The sequence below is a fragment of the Brachionichthys hirsutus genome, chromosome 6 (genome assembly GCF_040956055.1).
Source record: "Brachionichthys hirsutus isolate HB-005 chromosome 6, CSIRO-AGI_Bhir_v1, whole genome shotgun sequence".
Taxonomy (NCBI): Eukaryota; Metazoa; Chordata; class Actinopteri; order Lophiiformes; family Brachionichthyidae; genus Brachionichthys; species Brachionichthys hirsutus.
This window is the reverse complement of record NC_090902.1, coordinates 13,319,794-13,336,408: the sequence shown is the minus strand read 5'-3', so window position 1 is coordinate 13,336,408 and position 16,615 is coordinate 13,319,794. Positions and strand designations below refer to the sequence as shown.

The 16,615-nt window shown below is 45.8% G+C and overlaps 1 protein-coding gene across 1 annotated transcript in view; it reads right to left on the bottom strand.

The window, feature by feature from the left end:
• nrg2b (neuregulin 2b) overlaps positions 1-10,994 on the bottom strand; it is a 44,131-nt gene extending 33,137 nt beyond the window's left edge. Inside the window, 3 exon segments of the mRNA XM_068740347.1 lie at positions 10,585-10,713; positions 10,716-10,934; positions 10,937-10,994. Of these exon segments, the coding sequence (XP_068596448.1) occupies positions 10,585-10,713; positions 10,716-10,934; positions 10,937-10,994 (406 nt within the window).
• Positions 10,995-16,615: the final 5,621 nt, after the last annotated feature.

Sequence of the window (16,615 nt, the reverse complement as noted above, 5' to 3'; positions counted from 1 at the left end):
GGTTGAAGATATATTTAAAGCACAAAAGACTGGAGTTATATGATTGGTCAGAGCAAAATGTTGTAATGTTAGCCACTGAAAAATACATTAAAAAGATCATCTTCTTAATGAGGACCAATCATGCGTTCTCTGCCTGAGACATCGCTAACTTGTTATATAACATGAGGTCAAACTGAAACAACACACATTTAAAGCGTAAATGTAAATTCACTGTTGGGACGTAGTTAAATAAGGACAGTGATGGGAACAGCCAGCGGATCGGGTTGATTGAGATCAATAAAGCCGGTTGCATTCTAGACGAAGGGCAACAAGTGATCAGTTTGGGCAAATACAGCTACTATGTTTGGATTACAGGAAGAAATAATTGACCTAAAATACAATCCCTGGTTCATCCTCGTACTTTTACAACCCTCTAGTGTCACAGCTGGAGAAGCCGGTCCAGCACCGGACCGTCTTCAGGAGACCAGCGTCCCCCCACGTGTGACCAGTTCCAAAATAAAGACAGCTTTAGGGGTTAAGCGGATTGGACTGGCATCTTCTAAATACATAAAACCTTGAGCGAGCTTTTTGCCATGCTTCCTAGTCTTCCTGAGCCTTCATCTGACTGAGATCTCCTTTTTTATGTGCCTCACGCAGGACTGAGTGTTTAACAGAGTGATTGATAGCGGGTGATTCAGACGGGGGCACGCTTCCTGTCCCATGTCGGTGAGCAGAAGCCTTCTCCTTTACTCCGCTCCTCACTGGACAGTTAAACTGCATAACTTCTACATGTTCAGAGCAGCAGACTGCATTTGTTTCCAGCCCTCATAACTTCACAGAGAAAATGTCATATCCTTCTGCGCTGTGCTTCCAGGGCGCAAAAGGGTTTTCTGTTACATTGACATTATGCATGATGCAGCGGCTGGCAATGATTTTTTTTTTTTTATACTGCATTGGAATGGCCTGTCTGAACTACCCATAGACCAAAAGCAAAAAGCGCCAACAGATCAAGGCCTATGCATGCTATGAATTCATTAAAGATTTCTCTCAGAAGACTGAATGGTGTGCAGCAGATTAACGAATGTTCTCCTTGCAACCAGAACAGACTTTTGCACCTGACCTGAACTTACCCCTGAAATATTTAAGACTTAATTTGGACTTGCAAACATTGACGTGTGAACATCAAAGTCCCAAAGCAGGCTCTCTCCCTCTCCCCAGCTCTGCCTTACGATCCCGCCCGTGAACATCACGACAGGATTAGAGACGAGTGGCAGTCCCCTGAAAACACGCTTGACTTTGTGGCAAGAATACACCCTTACAGGGGTTTTATACACCATCCATCACAGGAACCCCCTGAGGGACACTTAGAAGCTCTCTGAGTTCTAAAAACACAAGTCAACCGAGTGCGTAAACTCCATTGGCCTCTAAGCAAGCCTGCGAGGGTAAAAAGCTGGTCCACTGTTCCGATGCTGCCGTGCTAGGAAGGTTAGAGAGTCAGAGCCCGTCTTCTTTCTCTCCTGGAATAAACTTCCAAACCAACTGAAACAGTTTGGTGTTAGAGTCGGTCCAGAAGACGGGGTTGCACCTACGGCGCGCCTCCAAATCTGCACTAATTGAACTTGATGCAAACAGAATTAAGGCACAACCAATCGACGGGAGTAGCTGCGTTGGTCGCATCATTTAATCGTGTGACAAAAGAGACTTTAATGTCTTAAAGCAAGCTGATGAGGGAAGAAATATTCTCTCAGAAGAAACACCTGGGCGAAGTTTTACCCGCACTGGAGCTGTGGCTTATCAAAAAGATATGAAACACACTGTGTAAACTGCAGGCCTGTAATGGGCCCTTGATGACATCTAGCGAGGCAGAGGAGGACATCTGGAAGACAGATGAAGATACTCAACCTGTCACCATCAAAGCTCGCCACAACAAACAGAGCCAAAGATAGCCCGACACAGAACAATAAGGGGGCATCTCAAACTCTTTGCTTGCTCAGGAAAACCAGCACGTGCAAAAATCCCTCACATCTGATGCAGTGAGAAGGGTGTCTGTGTGTATGTGTGTGTGTAGGTGTGTGTGTGTGTGTGTGTGTGTGTGTGTGTTTTACAAACTGAGTCATGTCCCTTTAAGAGGCATGTGCTGAAGTTTTCTACTAAGGCTGGCTGCAGGAATAGGTGAGTGCCGATACATTATTCACGATCAAGGACACGCACACACACTCTCGCTCTCGCTCACACACACACACACACACGCGTGCTACGTAACTGAAGGCTATGTACACAAGCTCGGCAGCCGTGATCGTGCTGAATCACACAGGAGTGCTCTCAAACACGCACGCTGACGAGAGGCGCTGATCAGCCACACACAGATGGCTAAAATTATAGTCTATAGTTCACACGTACACACACACACACACACACATGCACACATGCACACACACACATGCACGCACACAAGAAGCAGAACGGAGAAATCCTCAGGCTTCTGTTATTCAGTGTGCATAATTTAGAGCAGCCCCAGATCTCCCTGCTAATGACAGCACACTGGGGCATCTGAAGCACAGCAACAGCTAACCGGCGTGTGTGTGTGCGTGCGTGTGTGAGTGTGTGTCTGTGTGTGTCTGTGTGTGTGTGTTTGACACCGAAACAGCTTTTCTAACCAAGTGAGTGAGCCATTTTGGCTGATTCTCACAACTTCAAAGAGCCGTTTGAAGGACAAGTCTTGTTTTTTAAGGACTAGGTTAGAATGGGGTTTATGTCAGGATTAGTGCACGGCTGGGGTGTTACTGTTCTGCTGGCTTCATCAGTCTTCAGGATGCACCACAGTAGCTTTGCAGCCGAGTGTGAACAGCTGGCGTGAGAGTCGGCGCCTCCGTATCTCAAGCCAAGCTTCTCTCCTGGAAACCGGCGCACTGCTCCCCGCTGGGGTGGCGCGAGTCGCTGCCTTTAGCCAAGGAGCTTCTGTATCTGGGGGTCTTGCTCGTAAGTAATGGGACGATGGGCCACGTAGTTTGGTGCACCATCAGCAGTGACAGAGACACTGTGTGGAAGCATAACGGTGAAGAGGGAGCTGAGCCGCCCCTCAGCCAGTCATCAGCGCTGGATAGTGACCAACAGCTTGAAATCTGTTGCTCCATCATATCCAGACGAGGCAGTTAATGTGATTTGGGTCAGGATGCCTGGCTTTGTCTGGGTATGTCCAACTGGAGGAAGATCCGGAACTCTGCGGAGAATTCACGATTCCATGTAACCTGGGAACACCTCAGGATCCATCGAGAGGAACTGGAAAGTCTTTCTGGAATATCCTGAATCGGAACCATGTATGGACAAGAGTGAGCGGATGGATGGATGGAGGGAAAATTCACAAGTGTAGAAGTTTCTTAAGGGTATAGCGCTCTGCTGAGACAGGAGGACAGGAGAGAAAGAGAAGCACAGTAGGTGTCTGAAATAGACACAGATAGCGCGACACAGAGGGGAAACAGGGTGAGACAGACGGATCTCTCACAACATGCACACACATAAAACAACCTCTCACACGCACAGTAAGTCCTGTCAAGTCATCGATTCAGCCAGGATCGCTATGTTCACAGTGAGATACAGCTCAGCCTTCACACTGGCTTACAGTGGAATGAGTTAATGACTCCATACAGTAAATTGTACCTGGTGAAAACCATAGTGAGAGGGCATGTGATAAATATTTACCAACATTTTACAATTCGGATTGTGCTAACGCTCCACAATTACGTCTCCGACGTTAAACCAATCACTCCATGTGATTGGTTTAACAATTCGTTCAAGGGTGTGGCCTCAAGGACAATTCCCTTTGCAAGGATCATTTTTACATGCGGCTCCAGAAAAAAAAAGAAATGACTTCAAAGTCGTGGGTTTTGGAGGTCGATGCCACAGTGACTCCGTTCTCCAGTGGCTGCGAACGCTGATGTGAGCCCGAGCTGAGAAACAGCAATGAAGGCAGGCAACATCCTCGTCTCGTAATCTGCAATCACACTTTGTATACAGACCCAGTAGCACTTTTACATAATTATACACATTTTGCACGCACACTTACAGACAAACATGATGACAAAAAGCAAAAAACAAAATCAAAACTATCAATTTATTTTGTAATATGATCAGTGCAAGTCAGATCTACCTCAAAGACAGAACGGCCCTTATCATAAGTTAAAATAATTGTTTCCTCCGCCAAGGAGGCTATGTTTATGATGGTGTTTGTTTGTTTGTCTGTTAGCAGGATTACAAAATATTTTTTGGATATATCTTGAGAAAAAAACATTCTGAAGTTGGGTCTTGGTCTAACTTAGATCCCATTACATTTTGAGAGGGATCCGGATACCAGTCTGGATACAAAGTTTTTTTCGATTTTCCCATTTACTTATAATGGAGGCTGTGTCAAAAAAAATCATATCTTGTAAAATATACATTAAATTCACTCACCAAAAATACACAGTCATAAAGGGGTCCGATAGGAAGTATCATGAAGAATGTCTTCTGTATCTGATCCAGAATGAGGTCATGAAAAAATATAAAATTTTAACATTGAAAACTCCATTTATGGGTTTAAAAAATCTGTTAAAAATACACATTCACTTTTACTTTTCATGGTTGGTGTATAAAGGGACCAAGAACAATTTAACGTTTTCACAAAGATATATATCACCATCTGGAGCCAGAAATTCATGCATTTGTCAAATCATTACATCTGGCAAGGAGGTTATAAATACCTAATAAAATAATGAAGACAAAACGGAATCAACTGCTAAAGATCTGTTTTATGGTCATTGAATCTAGAAATGTAAACAAAACAAAAATCATCATTTTGGTGTAAATCCAATTACGAGGGGAATGAGCTGCTTGGCGGAGGTCTGTGCTGTCCGAGTTCTTTTCTAAGCCCAATAGTTTAAAACAAATGTGTGTATTTCCCATTAGGAAACACACACACGTGTGTGTAAGCTGAAGCCACAAGCTAATAACTGGAAATCAAACTGACTGTCCACACAACTTATCTTGACCAGTTCTTGATGAAGAACGGTTTATTGATTTGTTGAGCGCTGTGAAACATCTCAAGCTACAGCACAGGATGGACGTTTTCCATTTTGGTCTCTCCACAGGCACGACGGGACTGAAACGATGGACGGCGATCTGATGAGAAGACTAAAGAAAGCACGTCTGTGTGTGTGTGGCTGGATCGCACTGCCAATGTTAGACACATTGGTGGCCATATTTTACAGGGTTTTTTTTTTACATGGTGCACAGACGTAATCAGTCTTCTAACTAAAAATCCAATATCTTTTTTTCAATGTTTAACTATTCCTGTAATGCCTGTAAGCATTCCATCAGTAAAAAAACAAAACAAAAAAAAAGCATGATCAGAAAAGAAAACGCCCCGAGTTATTAGCCCTAGATGTTTCACAGCATGCATTAACCTGGGATTTATTTGTAATCTCAAAGCAAATGACCCGTCCTCCTCTGCTCCTCCGTGTGGCTGACTGGCATGGAGGGCAGCCATAAACTGAATCACACTCTCCAGCATGAGGAGGGAGGTGGCGAGAGAGAGGAGCGGGAGCGCCGAGGTACGCAGCGCCAGACACGGCATCAGTGACAGGAGCATGTTTGAGCATCAGATTAAGCTATTTCGGGAAGAAACTGTCAAAGTGTCTCAAAAGGCACGCCAACAGCAACGATCAGAGGAGACCCGCATCACGTTTTAGACTGGCTGGTGTAAGATGTAAGTTCTGCACTTCTTAAAATGAAACTTTGAGCCGGGAGCCATTGAAACGGGGAGTGCGTAGCGAGGGAGAGGCAGCGTGGGCCGCACGAGCTCAGCAGAGACATGCGTGTTGCTTCAGCACAGAAAGGAGGAGGATTCCTTATTGATTATTTAACTGCCGTAGCCTTCGATCTGTGCAGAGAACAGCCGTGCTCTGCAGCGCATAATTGGCAAAGTAGCTCCGATGAGCTGGAATCAGTGGGGGGGGGGGGGGGGGGGGGGGGGGCAGTTATGTGTTCAGGGGGGGTTGGGTTGGATGGAGAAAGGTGAAGGGAGAGGTTACTAGATTAGCTTACGGTGTGTCAATAAGAGGGGAACCTCACTGTTACTGCCATTTAATCAACACTGCCTCGGCTTTGGGAAGATGGCTGCTATCTCTTAGCCCCCCCCCCCAAAAAAAAGAATTCACCATCTTGTAACTTCTGTCACAACAAGGACTCGATCAACGCCATGACATTTAAACTGACAATTAACCATCAAACAAGTGGCACTGTAATAAGACAAAGAGCCATTATGGAGAGCCAATGATTGGCCCCGTCCCTGAAAACGTCCGTCATCACCAGCTGGTCAAGTTCAGTAAATTGGATCTTTTTTTCTTTCTTTTTTTCTGTTGCCTCTACATATGTAAATGTTTGAGTTAGAGTTTATTTAAACAGGGACAATACATATTGATGAACATTTACATATGTAAGATTATAGCCAATGGCTAATTTCCATCTTTAGTCCCTTTGACATCAACAACATAAAACCACAAAATCAATAAAACAACAGTCATAACAAATAGAACAGTTCTACTACATAGTACAAAATAATGAGGATGATGACATTATCAGAAAAACTGTGGATGGCAGCCCAACATTTAGTCAACGGTAAACAAATATATCAGTTTATACATGGTTGTGGCTACAATGTTGCTCTTCCAATAGCCGTGCTTTAAATTGTTCGGAAAATGAGGTCAGAGTCGGGAGTTCACGTATCGCGGTTGGGATAGAATTCCAAGTGTGGGAAGCACGAACAGAAAAAGTGGCTTGACCAAAGGCACCTTTTCTGAATGGAATGATACAGTCACCTCTAGAGCCTGTTCTTGTTGATGTGTTTGAGTTTATTTCGACAAATTCTAGTCATGGAGGAGGTGCTCTGCCATGGAAGATTTTGTAAATCAAGATCGCATCGATGTGTTTAGCAGTGTTGTCCCATGTATAAATGATCTCTCCGTCAACCCCCAGACACACCGATCCGTCCTTCACATCAACGCTGATGCGAGCGCAGGAGGCCAACGCCAAAGGTTTCAACAAACATGGCGGAGGTGGGAGGAGGTTGTGAAAATGCACTCAGCAAAGTGAAGAAAAAAACGACGTACCGACGACGCTGAGACGGGAGGACTCAGAGTCTTTACACTTTTTCCAATGTATTTTTTTTTCTTTGCTGTTTCCGTACTTGTTTCTCTTGTCTTGCCTGAATTGTAGCGACACTGCCAACAATTATTTCTGCATTTCGTCCTTCCGTCTGTAAACGCCCTGACAATGCACCGCATCTTTAACGTATAGCATACGGGGGCTTTAGCAGATTTGACCGCAACAAGTTTCCTGCAATTATAGAAAAATCCTTTAACCTGAGCTTATCCCTGCCCAGGAAATGTGTTTTAGGCTGAGGTTTGATGGCAGAAGCAAAGTCATAAATAATGACTTGGTAATTTTAGCACGTCACCGAGGTAAAAATAGCTCAAACGCTGGATGAGCCCTTTGTGGAAGCGTCTGAGTTACTTTAGAGTTTAACACTTTAGAGACTGGAAATGAGGTTAGCTGGTTTAAAGAGGAGAAATTAGACATGTTGTTTCAAAACTTGTTATTTTTCATTCATCTTAAAATTGCTGCTGTGTTTGGCTTCGACTCAGAAGGATTCGTGATTATGATGTTATTGAAAAGTTCTGCAACTCAAAAGAAAAGCAGTCAAAGGCTTATTATTACTCAAAATAATGTGTGAAACCTGATAATATGCTGTTTCACGTTTACCCAGCTGTTTCTATGAAGATGAGAGGACTGGACTGGATTCTCCCGCTTGCAGAGCTAGATCGTATAATTGCGATTTGATAATTACGTAATAATTGCAGCAGGCCTGCAGTTCCGTCGATTCTGTCTACCCATGAACTCCTACGGATGTCGTCATTCTTCGACACAAAGTGTGAATCAGACCTGGAGACCGTGAGCAAATTATTATAATGTTATTATTATCACAAACCAGCGACATCAACAACATCGGAAACAAAGACAGCGATGCAGCTGGAGCCGCTACGGTTTTGTTGTTTTACTGTGTGGTAGGTAAACTGGTACCGGTCGTACTTGTGTTTGGCACAAGCCGTAGAGAATAGCCACACATATTTAAGGTTTGGGCATTTGTGCCAGAAGAGAAAAGGTGTCCAGTCGCGATGGAACCCTAGCAGGTCAGTTCAGCCGTGCTCCGTTGCCATGACGGCTGCCCAACGCTAAACAGCTGCAGCGTCCATGCCCACTGAGGAAACGCAGACCCGCATCTTCCACTCCTTCTTTCTCATTTCCCCTCCATTTCACACCAAGCGCTCCATTTTGCTGGGTGGTTCTCAGTGGATGAGGGCAAATACTCATTTGATAGACGCCATCCGAACAACGACTTTAACCAGGAAGCCGAGATGGAACGTGAACCGTAGCAACAATATAATACTCGACCCCCCAGATACTCCCCTCGACCCCCAGATACTCCACTCGACCCCCCAGATACTCCACTCGACCCCCCAGATACTCCACTCAACCCCAGATACTCCCCTCAACCCCCAGATACTCCACTCAACCCCCCAGATACTCCACTCGACCCCCCAGATACTCCCCTCGACCCCCAGATACTCCACTCGACCCCCCAGATACTCCACTCGACCCCCCAGATACTCCCCTCAACCCCCAGATACTCCACTCGACCCCCCAGATACTCCCCTCGACCCCCAGATACTCCCCTCGACCCCCATCTCTCTCTGGGCTGCTTCCTCTTTAAATGAAAGTATCCGAATCCTCTCGCGCATCTCCTGCCAAAACGACATGACTGCATCCGCCCAATGAACGATGCCGCCCGGCCCGTGAGCGAGCAACTCAACTGGTGGAGTCTTTTATGATGCATTACTTAAATGCATTTTTACAAGCAGAAGAAGAAGAAGAAGTGTGCTGAGTTTTCACGTCTGAATATCGGCTGAACGGGGCCCCACTTATCGTCAGCGTAGCAGCACTGAAGAGGAGGAGTACGCATTGGTTGAACTATTCCTTTTGCTTCAGGCCTTGTTTCTGTGCCGGATCCTGTGTGATCTGTGACAGACGGAGCCGATCGGTTACAGGAACAAAGCCGAGGCGATGATAGGAGCGCCAGTCGGCTGTTGATGCTGCGGACACATTCAGAGGCCGCTGATTGTCACAGAGCATCTATTGTGGCACCAATCACTCTGCAGAGTCTAATTAGGTTGTGTGTGTGTGTGTGTGTGCGTGCACGGGGTGAATCAGCCCAGAAGTGGGTATCTCCTCTCCTGAGCTTATCCCTGCCCAGGAAACGTGTTTTAGTCTGAGGTTTGATGGCAGAAGCAAAGTCATAAATAATGACTTGGTAATTTTAGCACGTCACCGAGGTAAAAAATAGCTCAAACGCTGGATGAGCCCTTTGTGGAAGCGTCTGAGTTACTTTAGAGTTTAACACTTTAGAGACTGGAAATGAGGTTAGATGGCTTAAAGAGGAGAAATTAGACATGTTGTTTTAAAAGTTAAACTCAGACCAGGAAGCAGAGCAGATTCCGCAACAATTCGGGAATACTGTAATATTGTATATACGGTACACAATAATATACCTGAGAGCCTTCGTCACAGTCGGCCTGAATAATATCAGTATACGAGAAGCTGATCCGGACTCAGTCTGAACACTGGCTTTTCCCCTAAAAGAGTCGAAACGGGACTTCTGATCGAATGAAATACTAAAAGGAAAATACATTCATAACGATCGTTCTCAGCTTCAGCTGCAGAAAGCATTTCAGTTCGTTAACGTCGGTCTGCCCAGCGGGGAGACAGGGAGATCTGCAAACCAGCAGAACTGTCGACATCCATAAGTGGAACATGCAACAAGTTGAGAGATCGGAATCGCTGCCACCGCCCACTTCCTGTCGCCATGGTCGCCGGCGGCTGCTGGAAAATAGCAATGGGTTGCGTTGGCTGTAAGGTTACCTCAAGAAAAGGTTGCTGTCCCCGATTCACAACACATGCTCGACCTCACACACACACACACAGACACACCCACACACACACACATACACACACACATACGCACACACACACACACATACACACACACATACGCACACACACACACACACACACATACACACACACACACATACACACACACACACACACACACACACACATACACACACACACGCACACACACACACACACACACACACACACACACACACACAGTCCACCAGCTCGTCTTCCACCTTACATCCATGGTGATTAGATTCAGCTCTCAGGAAGACATTTAGCTCCTAAGTCTCTCTCTCTCTCTCTCTCTCTCTCTCTCTCTCTCTCACGCACACTCTGCCACGCTCCTGGTTTCATTACGGGTGACCGGCTTTTATGAAAGATTGTCATAAAAGCATGCGCGGCGCATGCATGCGTCGGCACGCTGGCACGGCGCACAGACGGCGCGCGCACGCGCAGCCTCACGGAGTGACTTTGTCTCCTTGCATCACCATGGCAGCCTCGGTGGCCCTGATATCGCGGCGTGAGGCATGCGGGGCAGACCTGCCCCGAACTTACCGCAGTCCACGCACAGCGCTCTCCCCACGTCCTCCCTCGGCTCCGGCTCACTGGCGTCCACGGGGGCGTAGGACGCCTTGAATACAGAGGGCTCGCCGGTGGGGTCCATGAAAAAGATATATCTGTGTCCTTCTCCACCGGGACGCACGGGGCCTCGGAGCCGAAGTCCCCGACGGTCACGAGCTGCTCCCTCACGAGCCCGCCGCTGTGCGCGGGCCACACGTCCCGCACTTTGACATCCACGCGGTAGGGCTCCCGGGAGGAGGCGTTCTCCGGGGAGGAGCGCACCTCGCCCTCGATGACCACGGCCGAGCGGCTCGCCTGGTCCTGGAGGGAGTTGAGACTCGGGCGTAGCAGGCGAAGGAGACCCCGATGACCAGCATGGAGAAGCGCACTGGATCAAGCCTCATGCCGGCAGCCTGTGCTGCGCTGCAGTGCTGCTGGGCGGCGGGGCGAGCTGGAGGAGAGAGGCGGCGGCGGCGGCGGCGGCGGCGGCGGCGGGCGGGCAGGGCGGAGCGGCAGACCGTGCGGAAGTGTCCATGCCGTCTGTGTCCGCCGCTGCTTTCCCCATACGGCTGCTGCTGCTGGGGATGCTCGGATGGGGGGGGGGCACGGGAGCCTAGGAACCGGAAACGGCCCGCTTCTGCATGCTTACAAATATGATTGCTGCATTCTCCTCCACCAAACACCCTCCCCCTCTTATCTCCGCCTCTTATCTCCCCCTTTTCCTGAAAGGCAAAAACAAGACTCGAAAATTATCCTCTTCTGAAATCCAGAGCGAAACCTCTCTCTCTCTCTCTCTCTCTCTCTCTCTCTCTCTCTCTCTCTCTCTCTCCCCAGCTAAGAAGCTAGCATCGCATGGGTGGGCGCATTGCCTCTGGAAGAGAGAAAAAAAAGAAAAACAGCTTGCGCGTCCAGGGGAATAACAAGAAATAATACGCACTCCACGCACACGCAAAGTCGGGTCCTTTTTATCCACTTATGTCGAATACCCAGCGGTTCCACTCGGAGAGGATGAGGGCGCAGCGGTTATCCAGTGAGGCGACGCAACAGCAGCCCCCCCCCCCCCCCCCCTCCAGCCGCGTCCCCTGCGCCGCCCCTCGTCAAACGATCAGCGGCTGACGTGAGCAAACATCCCCTGCCCGGTCACCGGACGCGCACACTGCGGGTTGTCGTTGTCGATGACTAACGCTGCGAAATCCTCTCAATGGAGTTTTATTGTCGTGCGTAAGAGCGCAACAATAAGCCGTGCGTGCCGTGCGTTTCTCACAGTGTTATTGTCACTGCGGTTCACTTCGTGCCCGTTTCAGCGCGCACGGTAACGCGCGCGGACATCAGATAAGCCAAAACCTGCATGAATCGCGCTGAAGAGACGCAATTCTTTTTGCCAACCCGCCTCGGTTACTGCGATCAAACCACGTTTTTTTTTTTTCATTCAACACGTCTCCACCAATCACAGCTGTGCGTAATATGATCAGGCTGACCACAAGGATCCCCCGCCCCCCCCACAGAAAGCCAGGCCCTGCCTTTCAATCTCTGTTTGCATCAATCAAGCCATTCATAAGATTCTCCCTCCCCTTCATCAGAGGCCAGAATGACTTTCACTGTCCACGCAGAGGACACGTGGACAGGTCCATTCTGACTTCAATGTATTATATTATTATTATTATTATTATTACCACAGGGCACACGGGATGCCCGTCCATCACTGTGTGCGCCCACATCATGAGCTCATCCTCAGTCACTTCTCGGGGCCAGTCTCTGTCCGTGGTGCTGAAATCTTGACAGGATTCTGTCCAAACGGATCAATCACATTGCAGTCCATGCAGCTGCAATGAAGGGGCGTTCCTGGGTGCTTGTGTCCTCCTGCACCTGTAAAACATGCTTTCATCCGGTCACTGTCCGTATGATTATACATGCTGTTCAAAACTGATGACTCCGCATTGTGGGGATGGCTTCGATCCAGACCCGGGATTACCACGGTAACGTCAAAGGGGAAATGGAATCTTCACCCCATTCACCGATCTGTCTATTCATTCATCCCCCCCCCCCCCCCCCCCCTCCGTTCAAAGACTTTACCCATAATTTAAGGATTTCCAAATTAGATTTGTGAGCAAATAATTTGTTGACAAAGCGGATGGGAGGGACAGAAGGGAGGACGGATGGACACACACTCGATGGAGCTAACTGCACAATATAAAGGGTCGATAACCTGCTTCTCACTATTTAGATTGTTTCGATCATATATGTGAAAATGAAAATGATCTTAAGAAATACAATATTTCACAAATGTCCTTAAAATGACTCTGGAAATCTCTTCTTCTTGTTTTTTTTTTTTTACAGCTGAATCGTATTATATGGAGGTTCTTTTGCAGATATTTATCAATGACTGAGACTCGGTTATCTGAACGTGTTACATCGTTCTTCCATTTGAGGTCTGCTCTGCCCTCCTGAGGCCATGGAGTGCTGTAGACATCCAAATATCACCTCATGCATTCTTATCATTTACTTTATCTTACGCGACCTCTAATGGTAGGATGCAGTCAAATCTGGAAGTTTAATAATTTAGTAAAAGGATAGCAATAACCCCCTGCTGTTGGAAAACTCAATTTAGAATCTAATCTCATCACAGCAGAAAAACACCAACACCCCCCCCCCCCCCCCCCCCAGCTTCAACGGTGCCTAAAATGTTCAGATAAGCAAAGTGAAAAACATTTATGAGAGTCCTAACTTTAGAACTACTACAGATCAGGTTTTGTACATTAGTTGAATTCTGTCATAAACGCGACTTTGAAAAGAATATTGTCCTCTTTGACTTTGACTGGGATTAGATTTAAAGCATATATTTTTGTCATATACATAATAAGAAAGTGTTTCAGGTGACCTAAAATAAAATATGAATGTTTGAAATGAGAAAGACAATGTGTGCCGATCTTTAGAAAGCCTTCTTTCCACAATTGTAAAAGTAGACTGAAATGAAATCTTTCCAAGAAGTAAACCCCATTGAGTTGGGGCTCTGCTTTGTGTGTACGTTTAATCTTTGCTTTTGAATTTTTTCCCATTAACTCTAAGTGTCTGATTAGTTTTCTTGAAGAGTTGACTTTTCCCTGATGACGTCTTTGAAGGCTACTACGAAACAGTGGCACTCAAGCTGGTGCATCCACGCATCGGTTGTTCATCATTGCTCCCTGTCTCTGTCTCCATCCACCAGGACATTCCAGGTTGCTGTCCATGGTGCAGCTCGAGACGCCTGTCCGTCGTGACACGTCTGAAAGACTCTTATTATTAGTGAAACGGAGTTTTAGTCAAGCCACAATCACCACTCAGTAAATTAAATCAAAGCTTGAAAGGGCAAGATAAAAGTGAGTCCTGACTTAAATTCAGAATGCATTAACTATGATGCAAGAATTTCTTTTTAATAAACTCGGAATTTTAAAAATAAGGTCAGAATATTGGGAATGAAGTCAGATTTCTGAGGTTTTCTAAAATGATTTTAAAAACAAAACCAAAAAAAAAATCTGACTTTAAAGTCATAAGATTTGTCCTGGATTGATTACTTCCACCAAGGGGTTATGTTTTTAACGGCATCGGTCTGTCTGTCTGCCTGTCTGTCTGCCTGCCTGTCTGCCTGTTAGCAGGATTATGGAAAAACTGCTGTACCCATCTGAAGATGGGTCTTGGTATAACTTAGATCCCATAAAATGTTGAAAGAGATCCGGGTACCTGTCTGGATAAAAAAAATTAAATGTAAAAAAATTCTGGATTTTTCCATTTACTTATAATGGAGGCTTTCTCCAAAAAAAATCATAAAGGGTCGATATGCACTATCATGCTAAATGTCTTTTGGATCTGATCCAGAAGGAGGATCCGTGAAGATGGTTGTGGATGTTTCGTGGTGCTCGAGCCACCACCCCTCCTCCATACATCAACGTCGAAGCAGTAGCGACGTCTCCTCTGTCAGATACCTGCGAGTCCACCTCTCCAACTCACTCACCTGCCACCCCAACACTACAGCAGCCGTAGAGAAAGACCACCAACGCCTGTACTTCCTTAAGAAGTTGAAGAGGGCACCTGTGGGTGTGGAGGTCTGCAGTCGTTTTACCAGCTGCATGATGGACCCGTTGGGCCTCCACGTAGTACTTCTTCCTACTCCCTTTCGTTCACGTAAATTGCATAGTTAGGGCATTATGTTATTATTTATTGTTTGAGTTATTGTTAATTAATATTACATGTGCTGCTGTGTGTGTGAATATGTCTTTACATATGTGTGTATAGTATATATTTGTATTTATGTTTATGTATATGTGTGCACATGTATTTGGCATTGTTTTTTCATTTTTGGTTGTTTACGTGGACGAAATAAATAAATAAATAAATAAATAAATAAATAAATAAATGGGGGGGCGCCCTAACCTCATTGTACAGCGTGGTATGCTGGCTGCACTGTAGAGGGGGGGTCAAGTCTGCTCAGGACATCTACTCCACCAGGTGTGGGGCGAGTTACCTGCATACTGAGTGACCCCATGCAGTCTGCAAATGGACTATTTGACCCCCTGCCCTCTGGTGGGAGAATGCACTGTATACGGGCTAAATATCCAGACAGAAATAAAAACTGCTTCTACCCAGATGCGTTCAGACTAAATTAAATCGCTAACATTGTGAGCACGGTGCATCTCGTCTGGTGTTCTCAGTCCGTAATGCTGCTATTGCTCAATCATGCTGCCATATCAGCAATAAAGACCAATTGCCCATGTGCAATTTGTGAATATATCAACATTTACAATTCTTTTTCTATTTTATTTCTTAATTCATTTGCTATTTAAATGTGGCACTTGAGGCTAAGGGAACAATATTTTGTTCAAATCATGGAAGCGGTCAGAAGGAAAATGAAATGAATCTGAGTCTGCCACTGATTATTAGTGAAATAAAGTTTCAGTCACAATCACCACTCTGGAAATTAAATCAAGGCTGGAAACAAAATGATGGAGTCAGAATTCAGGGCGCATTCACAATAATGCATGAATTTGAAAAACAAACCCAGAATTTTTAAAACGAGGGCAGAATTATGGGACTAATTTTTCAAATAAAGTTAACAACAAACAAATATAAAATCTCACTTTAAATTCACGAGTAAGATTTGTCCTTGTTTTACTTTTGTTAAAATGGTCTTTTATGCTGTAATAATAAACATTAACTGTTTATCTACGTATTCTTGCATCATAGGTTTTTGATCTTGGTGAATATGTATAGCTCTATATATAATAATAACTAAATATATCTATGAATAGAAATATATCAGTAAATCTCTCCCTCTCTCTCTCTCTCTCTATATATATATATATATATTATGGCATGCCGTTCAGGAACTTATTATATATATATATATATATCAAAAGTGAGGTCTGAGAATATGGACCGAACTCTGTAATATATATATGAAAATGTCTGAATATATATATATATATATATCAAAATATATATTCCGGAGTTCGGTCCATATTCTCAAAGTTTTAATATATATATATTCCAGAGTTCGGTCCATATTCTCAGACTTTTCATAGTTCGGTCCATATTCTCAGACCTCACTTTTGATATATATATATAAGTTCCTGAACGGCATGCCATAATATATATATAGACTGTTTGATAAAATATCAAACAGTCTGTGCGTGAACGGCCCCAAACAACAACGATCCATGATGCGCACAAGCACAAAAATAACTGTCCATGGTGCTGAAAACACAAAACTCAAAGTCCACCCTGCGAACATCCCGAAGCAGCTGTCCGTGGTGCTGATGGACGCAGACGCGCCGACGGACGGACGGACGGACGGACGGACGGACGGGACGGACACTTCGTGACGGGACTCCGGTCAAAGGAAAGGCTTTTTGTGAAACGTTGCAGACAGCCTGATCGTCTTGAACGCAGCCCGCTCCGTGACCCCCCCCCCCCCCGCGTCTCCTCATCTCGCGAGAGCGCGGCGGAGCGCTCTGACGGGCCAGCGGAGCTTGCAGCAGGCGGAGGGAGACGG